Source organism: Peromyscus maniculatus, chromosome 16 (genome assembly GCF_049852395.1).
Source record: "Peromyscus maniculatus bairdii isolate BWxNUB_F1_BW_parent chromosome 16, HU_Pman_BW_mat_3.1, whole genome shotgun sequence".
Classification (NCBI taxonomy): domain Eukaryota; kingdom Metazoa; phylum Chordata; class Mammalia; order Rodentia; family Cricetidae; genus Peromyscus; species Peromyscus maniculatus.
The window spans coordinates 64,044,573-64,062,773 of NC_134867.1; the positions used below are offsets into that span (position 1 = coordinate 64,044,573).

An 18,201-nucleotide genomic window follows, 5' to 3' on the forward strand; every position below is an offset into this window, starting at 1 on the left:
GCAATCAGAAAACAGTTTTAAAGTGGGCAAGCCGGGGGGCCAGGTGATAGTTCAGAGGGCAAAGCGCTTGTAGCACAACTGTGAGGACCCGAGTTCAAGCCCCAGAGCCCACATTACAAAGGCTGGATGTGGTGATATGGACTGTAATCCCAGAACTGGGAAGGCAGAGGCAGGCAGACCTCTGAAGAGCACTGCCACCAACCCGGCCAACTCAGCAGGCGCCGGGCCAATCAGCAGCCTGCTGTCAAAACAACAGCCCAAACAAGCTGAACGGATAATGCTGGAGATTGTCATCTGACCGCCACATATACCCATACACACATGACAACACAGACAGACAGACAGACACACACACACACACACACAGAGTAGGCAAAATTAGGTGTTATTGAGAAGATAAAGCGTTGTTAAATAAAAATGATAGCCAGCAGTTTGTACTCATAAACTGAAAAAGAAAGCAGCGAGATTCCGCCACAGACCTTTAAGAAGAGCTACAACTGGGCTGGAGAAATGGCTCAGCAGTGCCTAGCACCGCAGCTCTCACAAAGAACCCACATTCAATTCCCAGCACCCACATGGCAGCTCACAGCAGTCTGTAACTCCAGTTTCAGGGGCTCGGATGCCATCTGCTGGTCTCCAAAGGCATTGCATGCACATGATGCACACATATGTAGGGAAGACACACACACACACACACACACACACACACACACACACACACGCAAATAGCTAAGACTGTGGCACACATTTTTAATTCCAGCACCCAGGAAGTAGAGGCAGGCAGATCTCTGTGCCCAAGGCCAGCTTGGTGTCCATAACAAGTTCCAGGCAGCCGGGCTACATCGTGAGACCCCATCTTAAAAAGAAACAGCTAAGACCAAACTGTGTTACTGCAAGTGTTGGCTAGGATGCCATGGCTTAGCTCTCACTTGCTGGTGGGAATACCGTGTGTGTGAGCACTCGTGTGTGTGACCACTCCACACAGTCTCTTCAATAGTTACTTTACTGTGAGACTCCTCCTTCACTCAAGGTGGTTGTCCGAGAGAGAGCCTGTGTGCACAGAGCCTGGAACTAGCAAGCACAGCTCCTCCACTTGAACAGCCCTGACTGGGAACAGCCCACATGTCCATCACGGTGTGACCTGACAGCCAAGCCGCTGCTGGGAGATGAAGCAGGACACCACACACTCCGACGACATCGGGTCCCCAGGATCAAGGTGACAGAGAGTCCAGATTGGAGGATTTTTCACACAGAGAACTGGAGACAACACAAACTGATCTATGGTGGGAAAAAGCTGCTTGGAAGTTGCTCCAGTATGGGACCGAAAGAAGCAGGAAGTGACCTAAAAGGGACCTGGGAGTGGGGGGTGAAGATGCAGTCACTGTCTCAGCAGGGGAGGCACACCCCTGCCAAAATGTACCAGACGCCAGGCCTGGGGGTGCACAATTTTTTGTGTGACGTGACAGCCCAGAAAGACTAGAAGACCAACAGAAGTCCCTCTTGCCTCTGCAGCTCCGCACCACTGTCAGCTGCCCCAATCTCCCTCACCCTCTCATCAGCTCCCACTCGCACCCATCCACACTGTGCTTTGGTTTCTGCCACACGACCCACGGGACCTGCTCCTGCCATAGTCACGGTTGTCACAGCATGCCGAGCCCAGCTACCGGCTCTCCTCTTTTCCACGCTGGGGCGTCTGTTCCTCCCTTCATTTTACGTCATCTCTGCTCACAGAGGGATAATTCCCCTGCCCCCATGAGTCCCACCACCTCCGACTCTTCCTCCCTGTCATCCTCAGCCTGCTTCCTGCAAGTCAGTCTCAGGCTTTACCGACCCCAGTTCCCTCTCTCCACTCTCCCTTGGGGCTCGGCGCTCCTTCTCTTCTGTTCTCCAGGATTCTCACAACTCCACATCCATGTCAAGCCCTGGACACCATCTCACTCAGACTTACACCCACTGGGGAGGCTCTGGACCCTCCTGAAATCCAAGATCAAGTTTGGATCTTCCCAAAATGTCCCCTCTCCACCATGACAGAAAATTAGGGCCATCTGACGCTCTTTCATCCCTTCCCCTCCAATCGTCAGTCTCCAGGGCTTTTTGTTTTATTTATTTGTTTTTCTGAGATAAGGCTCACTGTGTAGCCCTGGCTGTCCTGGAACTCACCTGTAGACCAGGCTGGCTTTAAACTCAGAGATCTGCATGCCTCTGCCTCCTAAATTCTGGGATTAAAGGTGTGTGCCACCGCCACCTGGCCAGCCTCCAGTACTAATGCGTGCTGTCCAGCAGGTAGTTTCAAAATCACCCCTCCTCTCCAGGTCCGCCACTGCTGTTTACATCAGCTGTTATCATCTCCAACTCATCCCAAGTGCACACTGGCATGGTATAGAATTTGTATGACCCTGGCCTTTTCTCCAAGCAAGCTCTCTAGACCCCTCACCCACTCTGTGAGCCAGTCAACAGCCTTCTAATTGACTGGTGGGTATTTTTTGCTTTTTTTAATCCAGAATTTAGCACTTCTGGGTACAAACAGTGGAACTGCCATAACCCGATTTCTTCACGTGCTTGGCACTGGAAAGAATACAGTAAACATTTGCTGAGTAAAATTTATTAAGAATGAAAACAGGGGTCTATCTGCACACACCAGGTGGATGTGACTGTCCAGAGGTGCCGCCGGGTCTTGGGTGGGGCAGCAAGGACTATGCACATCTCCTCCTAAGCAAATGGAGTGTGTTCCCAAACAGACTCCAAGACCACATTGAAGCTGGGAGCCTCACTGAAGCATGGGTCATGCCCCAGGAGCCAAAGAAGGCAAGCTCACACTTGTGCACACTGACATCAATGTCCGAGGTCCAGGGGGAACAAAGGGGCACTGTTGGAAACAAAGTTTTGTTTTGTTTTCTTGAAACAGGGTTTCTCTGTATAGCCCTGGCTGACCTAGAACTCACTCTGTAGACTACAGGCTGGACTCAAACTCAGATATCTACCTGCCTCTGCCTCAAGTAGTGGGATCAAAGGTGTGTACCACCACATCTAGCTTGAAAACTAATCATTTCAATGGAAAAATTACAGAGGAAAACGAGACAGGTGAGGTTAAATGACAAAAAGAAAATGAAGCCTCGGGAAAAGATCTGTGGGGCGACCACAGAGTCACACACACTGGATAATTCTGAAAGGACAGAAGTCTGTCTCATCAGCTCTGAGGCTCGGGATGCAAGAACAGCATGAGCACCTAGTGTGTGGTGATGGCCATAGCCACACTCCTGAATGGCACAGAGCAAGAGAGGAGAGGGCACTGATGAGGCGTCCTCTTACAAGGACCTTGACCCCCCTCTCAGGAGGGTACCTTATGGTCTGATGGCCTCCCAGAGCCTGGTTTCTTAATACTGTCTTCCTGAAACACCTGGTCTTTAGAGTAGACTTATTCAAGTAATTTAAGTCAGTTCTTTCTTTCCATTTATCAAAAGCAGGGGTGGGGCTGGAGAGATGGCTCAGCAGTGAAGCGTGCATCCTACTTGTGCTCCCATTTGCCTGTAACTCCAGCTCCAGGGGATCTGATGCCCTCTTCTGGCCTCCTCCGGCACTGCACCCATGTGCACCAACCCACTCACTGACACAGACATATATAAACTGTTAAACATAAAAATAAAACGGAAGAGCAGGTTCTCCTGATTATAAAGGTAAGAATGTGAAAGAATCAGGATAACACACACACACACTCACACACAGAAAGACTGACCTAGCTTCACTTAGACGCTATTCTGTGTGGTCTCAAGAAGGTAAACAAGCACAGAAATTGGCAGTCAGGAATGTTCATGGAAAACTGAATAGAGAAACTGACTGCTCCAGCTAATACTAGGAAAAGTTGGCATGCATGCGTTTTGTAAGTCTCTTGTTTCACCTAAATTTAAAATGTGGTTTAAGATAATTTTTATCATATAACTACCATATGAAATAGCATATAAAAGACTTAGCTTGGAGATACACTCGGGAGAATGCTGACTAGCAATGCACAAAGTTCTGCATTCAATCCCTAGTACCCTCCATAGGCAACTCAAGGGCTCTCCTGAGGTTGAAGGCATAATCCAGGAGCTGGGCTGCCCATGCAGGATGCGGACTGGAAGTCTGGAGGCAAAGGGACAATGAAGTGCTGGCCACATCAGTATGAGGCACCTGTAGGTTGAAGGGAAGAGGTCTGGTCCCCTGTGAGAATCCACGACTGAGCTTGAAAAGCCATTAACTGGTGTAATCAAACACTTGAAGCCTCCTGGCAGAGGGGCTGTACAGTAGTGCAGCTCTCGTCGGGACAGAGGGGCTTTCTAGCAGAGGGACTCTGAAGTCAGAAACTAGAGACAGGAAGGAGGAGACGGGGCACTCAGCAATGAGTCCCCATCCCAGGGCCTGTGAGCTCCAGGCACTGAAAATGACCCACAGCCCACAACACAGTTCCTGTGTTAGCATCGGAGTCGCCAGCATGAACATGGACTGGGAAAGGAGCGTGAGTCACCAGTCACATGCCTGGTCAATGAATGTGTCCGGGCACCACGCAGGACCAAACTCAGTACAACTCTTCTCCTTGCTGTGACCGAATACCTCACAGAAGCAAGTTATTCTGGCTCCGGGCTCAGAGGGTCCGTCATGGCGGCCACGCATGACGGTTAGAACAGCTCAGACAGTGGTAGTGGGAGCTTGAGTCTTCCCACGTCTCAGCGGCAGACAGAAGGGCTGAAAGGGCCCCGGACCCTCAAGGACCTGCCCTCACGATGTACCTCCACCAACCATGCCTGCTGCCCTAAGGCTTTCACAGCCCCCTCAAACAGCACCCCCAGCCGGGGACCAAATATTCACACACATGGACCTGTGGCTGAAACTTCACATTCAGATGCAACAATCCTGTTCTGTGAGTGAGAAGGGATGAGAGGAAATGCAGTGGGGAACTGCAGATGATGCCCGATGGTGAGGCCGCCCTGGACGGCACTGTGGTCCAGTACAGCCGGAGCCAGGTGAGGAGGAGAGAGGTCCCCAAGGGTCTGGAGAACCTACTTCCCAGGAATGGAGTCACGCTCTCCCAGCTCTGAAGAACCACAGCTTAGGAGGTAAAACCCACACTCGGGAGTAGGAACATTCTCTCGGCTGCATCCACTCCCCTGGGGTGCTGCTATGGCTGAACAGACTACCTCCGTTTGTGGAGGGTGGGGTGACTCTTATCAGGCCTGTTGCACCCTCTCCCCCGAACCCTGCTTGGTTAAAAGTACTGAAGTCCAAGGCACCATTCCTAGACACTCTGACTTAAGTCAAGAGTCAGGCCCCCACTGTAGGTATTTCCCGAAAGCTCTCCAAGAGACCCTGATGTGCAAGGTGGAGGTGCCTGGATAAGGGTCGAATGGCCAGGAATATAATATAGTAACAAGGTGGGAACTCTTGAGACAGCAATGGGAAAGAAGATGGTGAATTTGACAGGCAGGCCATAAAGATGCAAAATAAAATGTTCCATTTGATGGGATACAGAGGTGGTCTAGGACCGCCAGGTTCCAGATACAGGCATTCATTCAGCCTGAGGCTGTGGCTGTGACTGGAGAGGAACATTGCAGCTTCTAGGATGACTTCCTTGCAAGTATGTGCTGTGGTGTGGTGAGTGGGTTGTGTTTCTGTATCCTGCTTGTTTTCTGGACCCTGTTTCCAGCTGCACACATCATGGCCTGGGGGTGGGGAGTGGCAGGAAGCACCCCTCCAGAGAGTGTTCTGAACACACACACACACAAGCCACACACACACAACACACATCCTCAGCCTTAGCCTGTCCCCGGTGCTTCCGCCGACCACTTAGGCAAGACAGCCTCAACATCTCACCTATTGGGTGTCCAGGTAGAGACCAGACTGACAAGGAAGCCATGCCAGGCCCTACTTGGGCTCCATTAGAAACTGTGATGAGAGGGAAATGTCCTCAACCCCCCACCCAGGATTCACAGAACTCCAAGTGTCTCCAAACCCCCAACTGGCTGAGCTTGTCCCTCTGTCTGAAGGACTGATCATCTATCTTCTCACCAAAGCCCTCTCCTATGTCTGGGTGCATCTGAGAAGACTGATTCACCACCAGGACTGAGGTCAGGTTGCAGCTCCTCTCCACATGGCCCAAGGTGCCACCAACTCTGGGTATGAATCAGATAGGTCTCTCAGATATGAATACTACAGAACAGAGGGAGGAAGAGGTCACATAGCCTAGTGATGGGTGTTCTGGGCCCCAGATGTTCAGGAGCCACCTAAGACTTTCCTCTCTAACAAGGAACCCTGGAGAGAGCAGTGTGGGAACAAGAGCCCTAAGAACGAGGACCCAAGAGGCAGATGCCACATGGGCTCTCCACTGGTGGAACCACCAAGCCACGTCCAGATCAGCCATATCCTGGTCATAACCAGAATAGAACCGTGGATTTCTCAGTTTTGCTGGGACCTTTGTAGGTGCCATGGAGTTGGGTTTGATATTTTACACACACACACACACACACACACACACACACACACACACACACACACACACACTATTTAGCTGTAAGGAGTTTTAGCTGTGTTAACATTTACATGCATATTTCACCTCTATGGCCAAGATCTAGAGCAACTAGGAGGTGCTACATGCAGGCTTCAGTCACTGGGCACACCTGTCACACCTGTCCCTTCCAATTAATGCAGTTTCTGATATCCTCTGTGGCCTCTCCAATTACCTGCTGGTGAGGGCTTTGTGCTAGGCGGCTGCTGAGGAGAGGCAGATGCAAGCCCTTGTGGTAAGTGTGGAGGTCCGCGGCCATGGTCTGAGGAGCTACATCTGTGAAGAGAGGACACACACTCAGCACAGGGCAGGCCTGGAGACAGGGAATGACGTCACCTGGCTGAAGAGAGAGACCCATGGGTGAAGGGCAGGGCCCTCAGAGCAACAGCCGTGGGGCACATGCACCTTAGCTACAGCCTTGTGACTTGACTGATCCCCAAGGCCACCTGGCTACACAGTCGGATGGGTTTTCCTGGGTGAACACAATACCGTAGGTCACTCTGCCTCCCTGGAGATCCCCAAAGCCTCATTTACCAATGGACTTGAAAAGACCCTACAGAACAGAACGGGGTGTGTCCTATCCAGTCCCCATATCAGCTTCAGCTACCTGACTGCTCAGCACCGCTCTAGACACGATTCAACTATGCAGAAAGTCAGACTGCAGCTTTCTTCGGATTTATCGGGAACTGACTTTGCTCTGGAACTGTCTGTCCCCTCCCCCCGTACTCCAGACATGGAGTTCTCCTCCATCCTGCATCTTCGAGAGAGGAGGAGGAAGAAGAAGAAAGCATGCACCATACATGGATACAGGTTGCCAGACGGGGCATCTTCAGACGACTTGTAATGGAAGTAGCTTGGGAAGTGCTTCCTATGGGAGACTCACTGGGGAGCCAGGTGACACCCCTGGCCATCCTCCAAGGGCCAGATGCGCTGCCTGAAGTCCTGGTTGGCTGGTTTTTAACCAGCCAGGACTGAGCGTGGGGCGTTGATGCCTCACACAGAACACTGATGGGAAGAGAGGGATGTAGTTTGACACTGTTGCCCTTTATTGCCACTGTGCTGGGGGCGGGAGCCCACATGACCACCAAGGGTATTTAGGGAATGTAATAAAAAATATCTCTGATAGGGTCTTACGTAGCCCAGGCTGGCCTCTAATTCGTTATATAGCCAAGGATGACTTAAACCCCCGACTCTCCTGCCTCACCTTCCCAGCGCTGGCAGGACATGTGTGGGACATCACACAGTCTCTGCTGTCCTGGGGATCAAACCAAGGGCTTTGTGCCTGTTAAGGAAGCTACTCTGATAACTGGGCTACAACCCCGGCCCCTGACTTTTCTTTAATTGTATCTTCATTCAATTAAAGGGGAACAGCAATCTGCCATGAGCAGCTCGATTTAATTCTGCAGAAGACGCCTCCCCCACTACGTATCCGACGACGACGACATTTCACTAAAGCCAGGGCTGTACTGTAAATGCCCTCACCTCCAGGCCTGCCATCCTCAGGCCCTACCATCAGGCCAGAGGTCCTTTCTTGGTCCACACAGCTGGTGTCCAGGTGCCCTGAGAGCAGGCGTGAGCCCCAGCTCCTGCCCCCTCCCCCTCCCCCACCCCCTCCACTGTCTCTCCACCGGGGCACCAGCTGTGCCCACCCAACCAGGCTGGGATCTTTCAGGTCCCACAGTCAGGTCCAGGCAGACTCACCACCGGCTCCAGGCCACTCTGTTGCCACAACAAGGCAGCCCTGGCAACGAGTGCAGAAGACTTGGTGTGTTCTGCCCGCCCAGCGTTCAGCCTCTGGCCCTGTGGCACGGGCTGTCTGACTCTGGGGAGACTTGGGTTCTCCAAGCTATGGCTCTCCTGCTCTCTTTTGGACCTTTTCTCCTAAGTGCCCGCGGATGTTGGGGTTGGACTCCGGCTCTCCATGGCACGACAGTAGGCCAACCCCAGACCCACTGTAGAAAGCGGCTTCGCGTTGTCTGCCACCGACATCCCTTTCGCACCTAGTTAGGCGTGGAAATACAAGCCATGCTGTTTCTATTCTTCTCTTTGGAAACAGAGGAAGCACCACCTTTGAGCTCAGCTCTCTGCCAAGCAGAGGTGTCACAGCCTTGTTCCTGCGCCCTACCGTCCCAGGTCTTCCACGTGCTGTGCTTGGGATGACCCCAGGTCAGCCTTCAAGGAGCCTCTTCTCACTCCAGCTTTTACAGCCAAGCACTGAGAAGATGGCCCTTGGTGGTCCCCCAGGCACTCGAGTTGGCTCTGCCATTAAGAACACTCCTGGGGCTGGGCGATGGTGGCACACGGGAGGCAGAGGCAGGAGGATCTCTGTGAGTTCAAGGCCAGCCTGGTCTACAGAGTGAGTTCTACGACGGTCAGGGCTACACAGAGACACCTTGTCTGGGGAAGGGGTGGTGGGGATGGTGGGGGGGACAGACCAAAACACCCCTGGGGCTGGAGAGATGGTTCAGCAGAGTGCTTGCTGCTCTTGTGGAGGTGGCTCACAACTGCCCGGAACCTCCAGCGCCTCCTTCTGGATTCCCAGGCACCAGGTGTACACATGGTGCACATCCATAGGCACATAAAGTAAATAAATATTAATAAAAATGCACACTCACACTCAGCAGCTACCTGGCAAGGGTCCAGGGTCATCTCAGGCTACTCTGCTGGGTAGGCCCATGCTGGGTTAGTGCTTACCACTGAGCCACACCCTGGCCCTCTTGCTCTGCCTCCTAACAGAGTGCACACCCAGCAAGGGCGAGGGACCCCATGCATTCCTGCTTTGCCTCTGGCAGGCAGGGTCCTGCAGGATTCTGATTTGCCTCCTCTTACCTCTCTCTTCCAGATTGGCTTGTGTGGCTTGGGCCCTCTGATCCCTTGTCCTCTGCCTGGCCAGCCTTCCCTGGTGTTTGATCGGATACCCATCTAAACGTCTGTGCTCGGTCACCTTCCCAGTGACTCAGTACTTGGAGTTCCTCATCCTGCCCCGCTCCACTCTGGCTCCGATGGAACTCGGTCTGCTGCTGTGGATATCACTCTATATAAATAAAACACTGATGGCCAGTTGCCAGGCAGGAAGTAGGTGGGACAAGGAGAGAGGAGAATTCTGGGAAGCGGAAGGCTGAGGGGAGAGACACTGCAGCCACCGCCAGGATAAGAACATGTAAAGATGCCGGTAAGCCACCAGCCACGTGGCAAGATATAGATTTATAAAAATGGGTTAATTTAAGATAAAAGAACAATTAACAAGAAGCCTGCCACGGCCATACAGTTTATAAGTGATATAAGTGTCTGAGTGATTATTTTATAAGTGGATTGTGGGACTGCAGGGCTTGGGGAACCTGGAGAGAAGCCCTCCAGCTACAGTCTGCTTCCCCCGCCCCCCTCCCTGCACAGGTCATCTGATCCTTCACCATTTTCACATTTCACTTTACTAATTGCGGCCTCCCACCCCAGGAACAGAAGCCTTAAAGGTCTCCTGGGGCAGGGAGGCATCCAGCTCTCCAGCGAGTGCCTCCTTTATGACTGGCTGGCCATTACTGGGTAAGAAAACAGTGCAGCCAGGAGGTGGTGGCTCACGCCTTTAATCCCAGCACTTGGGAGGCAGAGGCAGGCGGATCTCTGTGAGTTCAAGGCCAGCCTGGTGTACAAATCCAGTTCCAGGAAAGGCGCAAAGCTACACAGAGAAACCCTGTCTCGAAAAAAGAAAGAAAGAAAGAAAAAGACAGCGCACCCCACTGCCCCTTCTATTCCCTTCTGCCGCCACCCCAGTTCCTCCCCATCCCTCCCCTCTGCCCTCAAAACCACCAGTCACTCACCACAGAGCACACAAGCCGCCACACACCCCTGAGAATCTCTGAGCGCCGTCAGACCGGGTTTGGAGAAGGCCGCTGTGCAGGCTAGCTCTGTGTCATCTTAAACACTAGCTATAGTCACCTGAGAGGAGGGAACCCGTGTCTCCTCGGAAGATCAGGCTGTGAGCAGACAGGCCTGTTGGGCATTTTCTTAATGGATGATTGAAGGGAGAAGGCCCAGCCCATTCTGGGTGGTGCCATCCCTGGGCTGGTGGTCCTGGATTCTAGAAGAAGCAGGCTGTGTGGGCTGGAGAGATGACTCAGAGGTTAAGAGCACTGGCTGCCCTTCCAGATGGTCCTGAGTTCAATTCCCAGCAACCACATGGTGGCTCACAATCATCTGTAGTGGGATCTGATGCCCTCTTCTGGCACAAAGTCATACTTGCAGATAGAGCACTCATGCATAAAGTAAATAAATAAATCTTAAGGAAAAAAAAAAAAAGCAGGCTGAGCAAGCTATGAGGAGCAAGCCAGTAAGCAGCACCCCTCCATCCCCTCTAGATCAGCTCCTGCCTCCAGGTTCCTGCCCTGCTTGAGTTCCTGTCCTGACTTCTTTCATTGATGAACAGTGGTGTGGAAGTGTAAGCCTAATAAACCCTTTCCTCCCCGAGTTGCTGTTGGTCATGGTGTTTCTTCACAGCAATAGTCACCCTGACTAAGACAGCTGGTGCAGGAGATGGGAGAGAGAGTTAGGTAATCTCTCCAATAACCTCCCTGTTCAGAAAACCCAGGGCAGGCTTACTGTTTTCTTGGTTTTGTTATAGTTTGTTATTTATGTGTGTCTATGTGCGGGTGCCCACAGAGACCAGAGGGCATCAGATGCCCTGGAGCAGGAGGTCCAGGCAGCATTGAGTGACTCCAGGGTGCTAGAAACCGAACCCAGGTGCGCTGGCAGAGCAGCAGGCACGCTGACTCAACTCTCCAGCCTTGTTGTTGGTTTGTTTTGTTTTTCAAGACAGGGTTTCACTGTGTAGCCATGGCTGTCTCTGTAGACCAGGCTGGCCTCAAACTCACAGAGATCCGACTGTCTCTGCCCACTCCCTTGCTCTCCTCCACATCACACCACCCTACCCCTGTGCCTCCCCAGTGCTGGGATTAAAGGCATGCGCCATCACTACCAGGCTCTCCAGCCTATTTTTGTTTTTGAGACAAGGTCTTGTGTGTCGCAGGAGAGCCTTAACCTCTGTGTGTAACGAAGGATGACTCCAGCCCTGCCACACAGTGCCCAGCCTCAGCTGCTCTTCACGACCCCTTCATGCCTTCAAAACCGGTAGCACCTGGGTGGTTCCTATACTACCAAGTTCAGATGCCAGCTCAAGGCACAACGTTGGCCATGTTGGGAACACAGCTTCTGTGTGCTGACTCTCAGGAAACACTTCCCAGAAGATTTCGCCTCAAAGATGCTGGTCACGTCTTAATCTCTGCTAATTTCTCAGCTCCAGCTGACCAGCATCAAGTATTCCAGCAAAGCAAAGGTCTCACTTTAGTAATCTGTTCTCTCATTAATCACGGCTGAGTCTTCGGCCATGACTAACCGGAACACAGATTCTTCGCACGAAAAGCCCAGGAGAGTCTTTGCTTCCCTCTGACACTTAAGCAGCCAGGCCCCCACCGTCTGCACGGCTCTCAATGTTCTCATCTTCTGAGCTTCCACAGAACAGCCCACTGAGCTCTCAGCACTCAAGGGTTTTGCTGGTCCAAAATTCCAAAGTCCTTCCACAATCCTCCCCAAAACAACATGGTCAGACCTGTCAGCAATACCCCACTATCCTGGTACCAACTTGTCTCAGCTAGGGTGACCATTGCTGTGAAACATCACCATGACCCAAAAGCAAGTCGGGGAGGAAAGAGTTTATCTGGCTTACACTTCCACATCGCTGTTCATCATTAACCGGAGTCAGGACAGGAACTCAAGCAGGGCAGGAACCTGGAGGCAGGAGCTGATGCAGAGGCCATGGAGGGGTGTTCCTTCCACCATGGGCTGGGCCCTCCCTTATCAATCACTAATTACGAAAGTGCATTCTAGCCTGATCTCATGGAGGCATTTTTCTCAACGGAGGCTCCCTTCTCTCTGATGACTCTAGCTTGTGTCAAGTTGACATAAAACTGCCTGGTGTAGCTACTTTCAGTCCATCCTCTTACAGTTCAAACCTTGATCTTTGCTCAGATCCTCGTTTGCTTTCCCAGCTCTCTACATACAACGAAGTGTGATGGGCAGAGTGACATCTGCTTCCCCTGGGCACCTGGGCATGCATTCCTCCCAATCTGGTGTGAGAGCCCACCCCCTCCTCCATCATCAGTTATAATGTGCTGGATGCTGGCTTCTCACATTCCAACAAGGATTCCCATCATCTGTGGGGCAGAAGCATGATGCAGTTAGGAGGCTGCCGATGCCTCAGCTTAGACACATCCCTAGAAGGTCTGACAGGAATGCTATCTGCAGGGAAGACATGCCCTGGGAGCCTTTAGTTCAGGAAATCTGAGAATATTGTGGTGGGTGCCATCGTCCTCAGGGCCCACCTTCTTGTGGCAGCCAGCGTTTGTACATGTGAGCTTGGGTGAGGAGATCACATCTAAGGGTCTCTTCAGATGACCCTTCTGCCGTTGCTGCTTCTCCACAGACCCCAGGCTGACACAGGAGCCGGCGTGGTGAAAAAGCTCTTTGTCCGAAGTCCGCTGTTCCTTCAGCGCCTCGTGTGTGTTTTGTCCCCGAGTGGGATGGCACCGTAAGAGGATTCAGACAGGGACAATTGTCTCAGAACTCTTTAGCTTGATTGTCCCCGAGCTGCACATGTTGTGGTCAAGTGAGGCCCACAATCTGGGGCGGTGCCAGAGAATTAGACAGCGTGAGGACTGAGGATCGTCCTATTGTGCGCCAGCCCGGCCTGGCCTCCACACTTGGGAGCCAGCGAGGGGACAGCTATGCAGTTGACTGACTGAGGCACTGAGCAACGAGCCAGGTGGCTGGGCTCAGGCACTGCCTTACAGTGTGCAGCCCACCTGGAGATAATGTCTCCTCCGTGGTGGCCCGGGGTCTCCCTGCATTGCTTGTGGTTTTATCCAATGGCTGGTTTCACCCAAGTGTATTTTTTAGCAGTTCCCAAGAGTAAGGGGCTCATGACTTCCGATCATAGAGTGGCCCCATCGCTGCCCTCTACTGTGACATAGGTAAGGAATTAGTCATCTTCTGTAGTCTCTGAACAACCATCTGAGTTCGAATGGGACCGGCTCTCTGTTATAAAGTGACAGAGTGGCAAGGACCTGGGGGGGGGGGTGTTGTTGAGGGTGCATTAGTGGGAATCCGTCAATGACGCCTTGGGCACGAGCTTCACAGAAGGGACAGGATGCCGTGACTGGATAGCCACCTCACCCCCGGCAATCCCCTTAACTCTGAGTCGGGACAAGGAATTGCACACGGTTGAGGGCAAAGGCAAGAACTGGGAAATCAAGCCTTGTCCCTTGGCTGTGTTCTAAGGAGCTCGTGGTGACCTGTCGTCCCTTGGTATTGGGTCCTGGGATGGGGAGATTCAGTAAGGCCCAAATCTAACTCCACGTGGACTCCAACATGGGGTGGGAGAAGACAGACAGGGGATGCCCAGGGATGCCACACACGCTTCTCTGCTGAGCACTGTGCCTGCCACATCAGGATGGGAGGCAGGGCAGTGACTACCGGGGAGCGCTTGCATTCACTGGTGTCAGTAAAGTGAAGCCCCTCTTGAGTCCACTGAAGCTGGTTATTTAAAAAGAGTAAAAGAGAAAGAAGCCAGCCTCGGTCATGTGATGTCAGGTGTTCTGAAAGGTTGAGAATGGTTGACCACTTAGCAGCCACAGACAGGATAGTTTTCAAAAATAACACAAAAGGAGAAAATTATTGGTTAGAGTTCATTCGGACACCGTCACTGGTAGCCAACTGGGAGGTCCAGTGCCAGGACATGCATAAACCCAAACACACACACACACACACACACACACACACACACACACACACACACACACAGTATAAAAATAATTGCAAAAAAAAAATCACAGTAGAGGCCAGTAAAATGAATCACAAACAGAAATCAGCAAAGCCCAAAGTTGGTTACTTTAAAAAGAATTAGTTGTATCTGGGCAGTGGTGGCACTTGCCTTTAATCCTAGTACCTGGGAGGCAGAAGCAAGTGGATCTCTTTGAGTTCAAGGCCAGCCTGGTCTACAAAATGAGTTCCAAGACAGCCAGGGCTGTCATATAGAAAAACCCTGTCTCAAAAAAGCAAAAACAAAAATTAGTTGTATTGAGCAAGTTCCCACAAGATTGGTAGAGACATTTTAAAACATGATGAATTTGAAGATGAGGAATGGATCCTGTAGATTTTAGGGGACTGTCAGACAGGGTCCCGGACTGTCTCCCTCTGTAGCCCAGGCTGGCCTGAACTCACGGAAACCTCGCTGCCTCGGCCTCCTGAGCTTTGGGATTAAGGGTGTGAATCTCTACCACAGGCAAAGCATTGTCTCCCGAGCTCCGGAATCTTTGTACCCTGCTTGGCTGACACTGAGCAAGAGCTTTTGTAAGGAACTGATTAGTCCAACTTCCCATGGCTGTGGACAGACAATCTCTCAACGGCCTCGTCTCACAGGCCAAGTCCTTGAGGTCTGTCAGGAATAGGATCCAGCAGAAATGACATTCTTTTCCAAATGAATCGCCGGATGATTCTGTCCTGCTGGAGGCTGTTTTGATGAAAGTCATTGTGAATATTTGTCTTGTTCATGAAGTCCGAGAATATTGTGCCACTGGTTGGAGTGGGATACACACAAGAGTCTCACTTCCAGAGAGGATTAACTGAGGGAAAACCCTTCCTGGATGTGGACGGCACCATCCTGTGGGCAGAGAGCTGGGCTGGGGTAAAGAAGACAGGGGGTTGAGCATTAGCTCCCATTTCTACTTACTTCCCGATTGATGGGATGTGACAGCCACTCACATTCCTGCTGTCCTGCCCACAAGGATGGAAACCTCAACTGTGATCTGAAATCCTTTCTTCTTCCTTACAATGCTCTTTTCAGAAAAGAATGGGAAAGTTAATTAAGACAGACAGTAAGCTGGTGCTGGAGGAGTAAGGGTGTTGCTGAGATACACGTGACCGTGTGGCCCATAGACTTTTGGACCTGGATGTGGGGGAAATGGGGAGAAGTTTGAGGCCAAAGGCTAGAGAAGTTCTAGAAAGCTATAATCAGAACTTAATGAATCCTTTGAGTGAGAGTTCCTGAGATCAGGGCACTGAGAGAAATGTAGTCCATGAGGCTTCGGAGGGGAACAGGGACACTATTTGCAAAGGGACTAGAGGACATTTACATCATATTCTGGCGGAGATCCTGGTTGTATCTTTCCTTTAACCTGAACAAAATGAGTGAGGCTGAATTTAAAAATGGAGACGGGGTGGTGGGTGGGGGAGTGGCCCACAACTTTAATCCCAGCATTGGGAGGCAGAGGCAGGAGGATCTCTGAGTTTGAGGCCAGCTTGGTCTACAAAGTGAGTTCCAGGACTGCCAGGGCTACCCATAGAAACCTTGGCTGGGGGTTAGAGGAGAGAGTAATGGACTTATTTGTTTGGGGAGGGGGTGATTCTAGGACAGTATAACATCCAGACTGTGGGTGGCTATTGTTCATTGCTCTTAGTCAGATCCACAGTGAGAGACAGCAAAAGATTTGATAAAATGTGCTGTTTGGAAAACAAAAAGAATGTATGCTGTGGGACGGTCTGTATGTCAAATTGCTCTGATTGGTCAATAAATAAAACACTGATTGGCCAGTGGCCAGGCAGGAAGTAGGTGGGACAAGGAGAGAGGAGAATTGTGGGAAGTAGAAGGCTGAGGCGGAGAGATACTGCAGCCGCCGCCATGACCAGCAGCATGTGAAGACGCCAGTAAGCCACCAGCCACGTGGCAAGGTATAGATTTATGGAAATGGATTAATTTAAGCTATAAGAACAGTTAGCAAGAAGCCTGCCACAGCCATACAGTTTGTAAGCAATATAAGTCTCTGTGTTTACTTGGTTGGGTCTGAGTGGCTGTGGGACTGACGGGTGACAAAGATTTGTCCTGACTGTGGGCAAGGCAGGAAAACTCTAGCTACAATGTAGGTGAGCTGAAAGGTGCAGACAAGAAGGGCACAGAAAAAACAGCTGCTAAAGAGAAACTGGAGGGGTGGGAGAGATGGCTTAGTGGTTAAGAGCACTGGCTGCTCTTCCAGAGGACCCGGGTTCAATTCCCAGCACCCACATGATGGCTTATAACTGTCTGTAACTCCAGTTCTAGGAAATCCAACACCCTTTTCTGGCCCCTATAGGCATCAGGTACATCAGGTACAGTGCCCAGAAGTATGTGCTGACAAAACACATAAAAATAAATACTAAATAAAACATCAATATTAAAACGAGAGAAGTAGGGGCTCTGCAGTGGGACAGTAGGGAAAGTGAGGGTGAGACCTCACTCCGAAGGCTCCACAGCGAGGCTCCAGCAGTGTAAATATACACGCTTATTTAAAGAGAGACTGAGCTGATGTCATTTCTGGAAGATCTTCCTGACTCAAAACCGTCTCTCCGATGTGCATAGAGGTCACTACAGCTGTGGCAGAAAGATACCAGATAGTATATTCAGCTGGCAACAGACCCTGGCGGCAGCAGCTTCTTGGTGGCCTGTTTGTCACATGGAAAACGCAAGAGTTACAGGACCATAGAGGCTTGCACCCAGGTTCCAGAAAGCTACCAAGGCTTGGAGAAGTGCAGAAGGATTGGAGTCTCTAAAGGGGGGCCCAGAGAAGCCACTGAGTGAAACAGAGAGGTGGAAGTTTAAATCACGGTAGAGACCCTGGGATGGAGGAGATGCCCAAACTGTGGGCTATCGGCCATGGAAACGTGCACACACAGCGTGGAACACAGCCCAAGAGAGAGGCCAAGTGTGCTGCAGGTGGAAAGAACTGGAGGAAAGACTACCCGAGACAGCTGAGCCCAGATCCCAGGCATGGGGCTGCACGACCCAGTGTCTGCCCATCTGGATTTTGGTCTGGCTTTGGCCCATGCTCCCATCCCTCCCATTTGTAATAACAATATTTATTCTGTGCCATTCTATATCAGAAGCATGTAGTTTTTACTGTCTTTTTTTTTTTAACTGGCTTTTATAGAGGCTCAAAATTAAGACTTTATCTTGAGTCACAGAAGAGACTTTGGACTTGTGAGGAATGTGGGGACTGGCAGATGCTATGGAGACTTTAGGACTGTGTGTATTTTACTAGATGGAATGAGCCTTTCTGGGACAGGGGTGGAACGTTTCCATTTAGAAGTACCGTGTCTGGGCGTCAGGTTGTAAGGGGTGGGGTTGTGATGGTTTATTTTGTCAATCTAGAGTCACCTAGGAGACACATCTCTGGGCATGTCTGCAAAGGCAGTTCCAGAGAGGCTTAACCGAGAAGGGAAGGTCTGCCTGGAATATAGGCAGCGTTACCCTACAGCTTGATACTTTAAGTGAAATAAAATGTAATAATAAATAAACAAAAAGGAGAAATCAGGCTGAGCACCTGTGTTCACCTTTTCGCTGCTTGCTGAGGGCAGATGCAATGTGACCAGCTGCTCCACTCTCTTGACTGACATGTGCCTTCCCCTCCATGATGGACCTCATCCCCACAGCCTGTGAGCTAAAATGAACCCGTTCTTCTTGAAGCCCCCTTTGTCAGATAATTGTCATAGCAAGGGGCAAAGTAACCAGCAGATGGATTTCTCACAGCCACAATGGCCCGTGCACTGAGGTCAAGGCAGCGTGCTGTGCGGAGGTCAATGCAGTGGGC

The 18,201-nt window shown here is 51.3% G+C and overlaps 1 protein-coding gene across 4 annotated transcripts in view; it reads right to left on the bottom strand.

Moving 5' to 3' along the window:
- LOC102904007 (uncharacterized) overlaps nucleotides 1–8,272 on the bottom strand; it is a 60,984-nt gene extending 52,712 nt beyond the window's left edge. Inside the window, exons 1-2 of one of the 4 annotated variants that reach the window (XM_076552897.1) lie at nucleotides 8,018–8,158; nucleotides 6,711–6,811 (exon numbers count right to left, since the gene is read on the bottom strand). In XM_076552897.1, the coding sequence (XP_076409012.1) occupies nucleotides 6,711–6,811; nucleotides 8,018–8,048 (132 nt within the window). In that variant the 5' untranslated portion in view covers nucleotides 8,049–8,158. Of the gene's footprint in view, nucleotides 1–6,710; nucleotides 6,812–8,017; nucleotides 8,183–8,236 lie in introns of those variants that run through there. The other 3 variants (XM_076552896.1, XM_076552894.1, XM_076552895.1) reach the window with 3 other exon arrangements.
- Nucleotides 8,273–18,201: the final 9,929 nt, after the last annotated feature.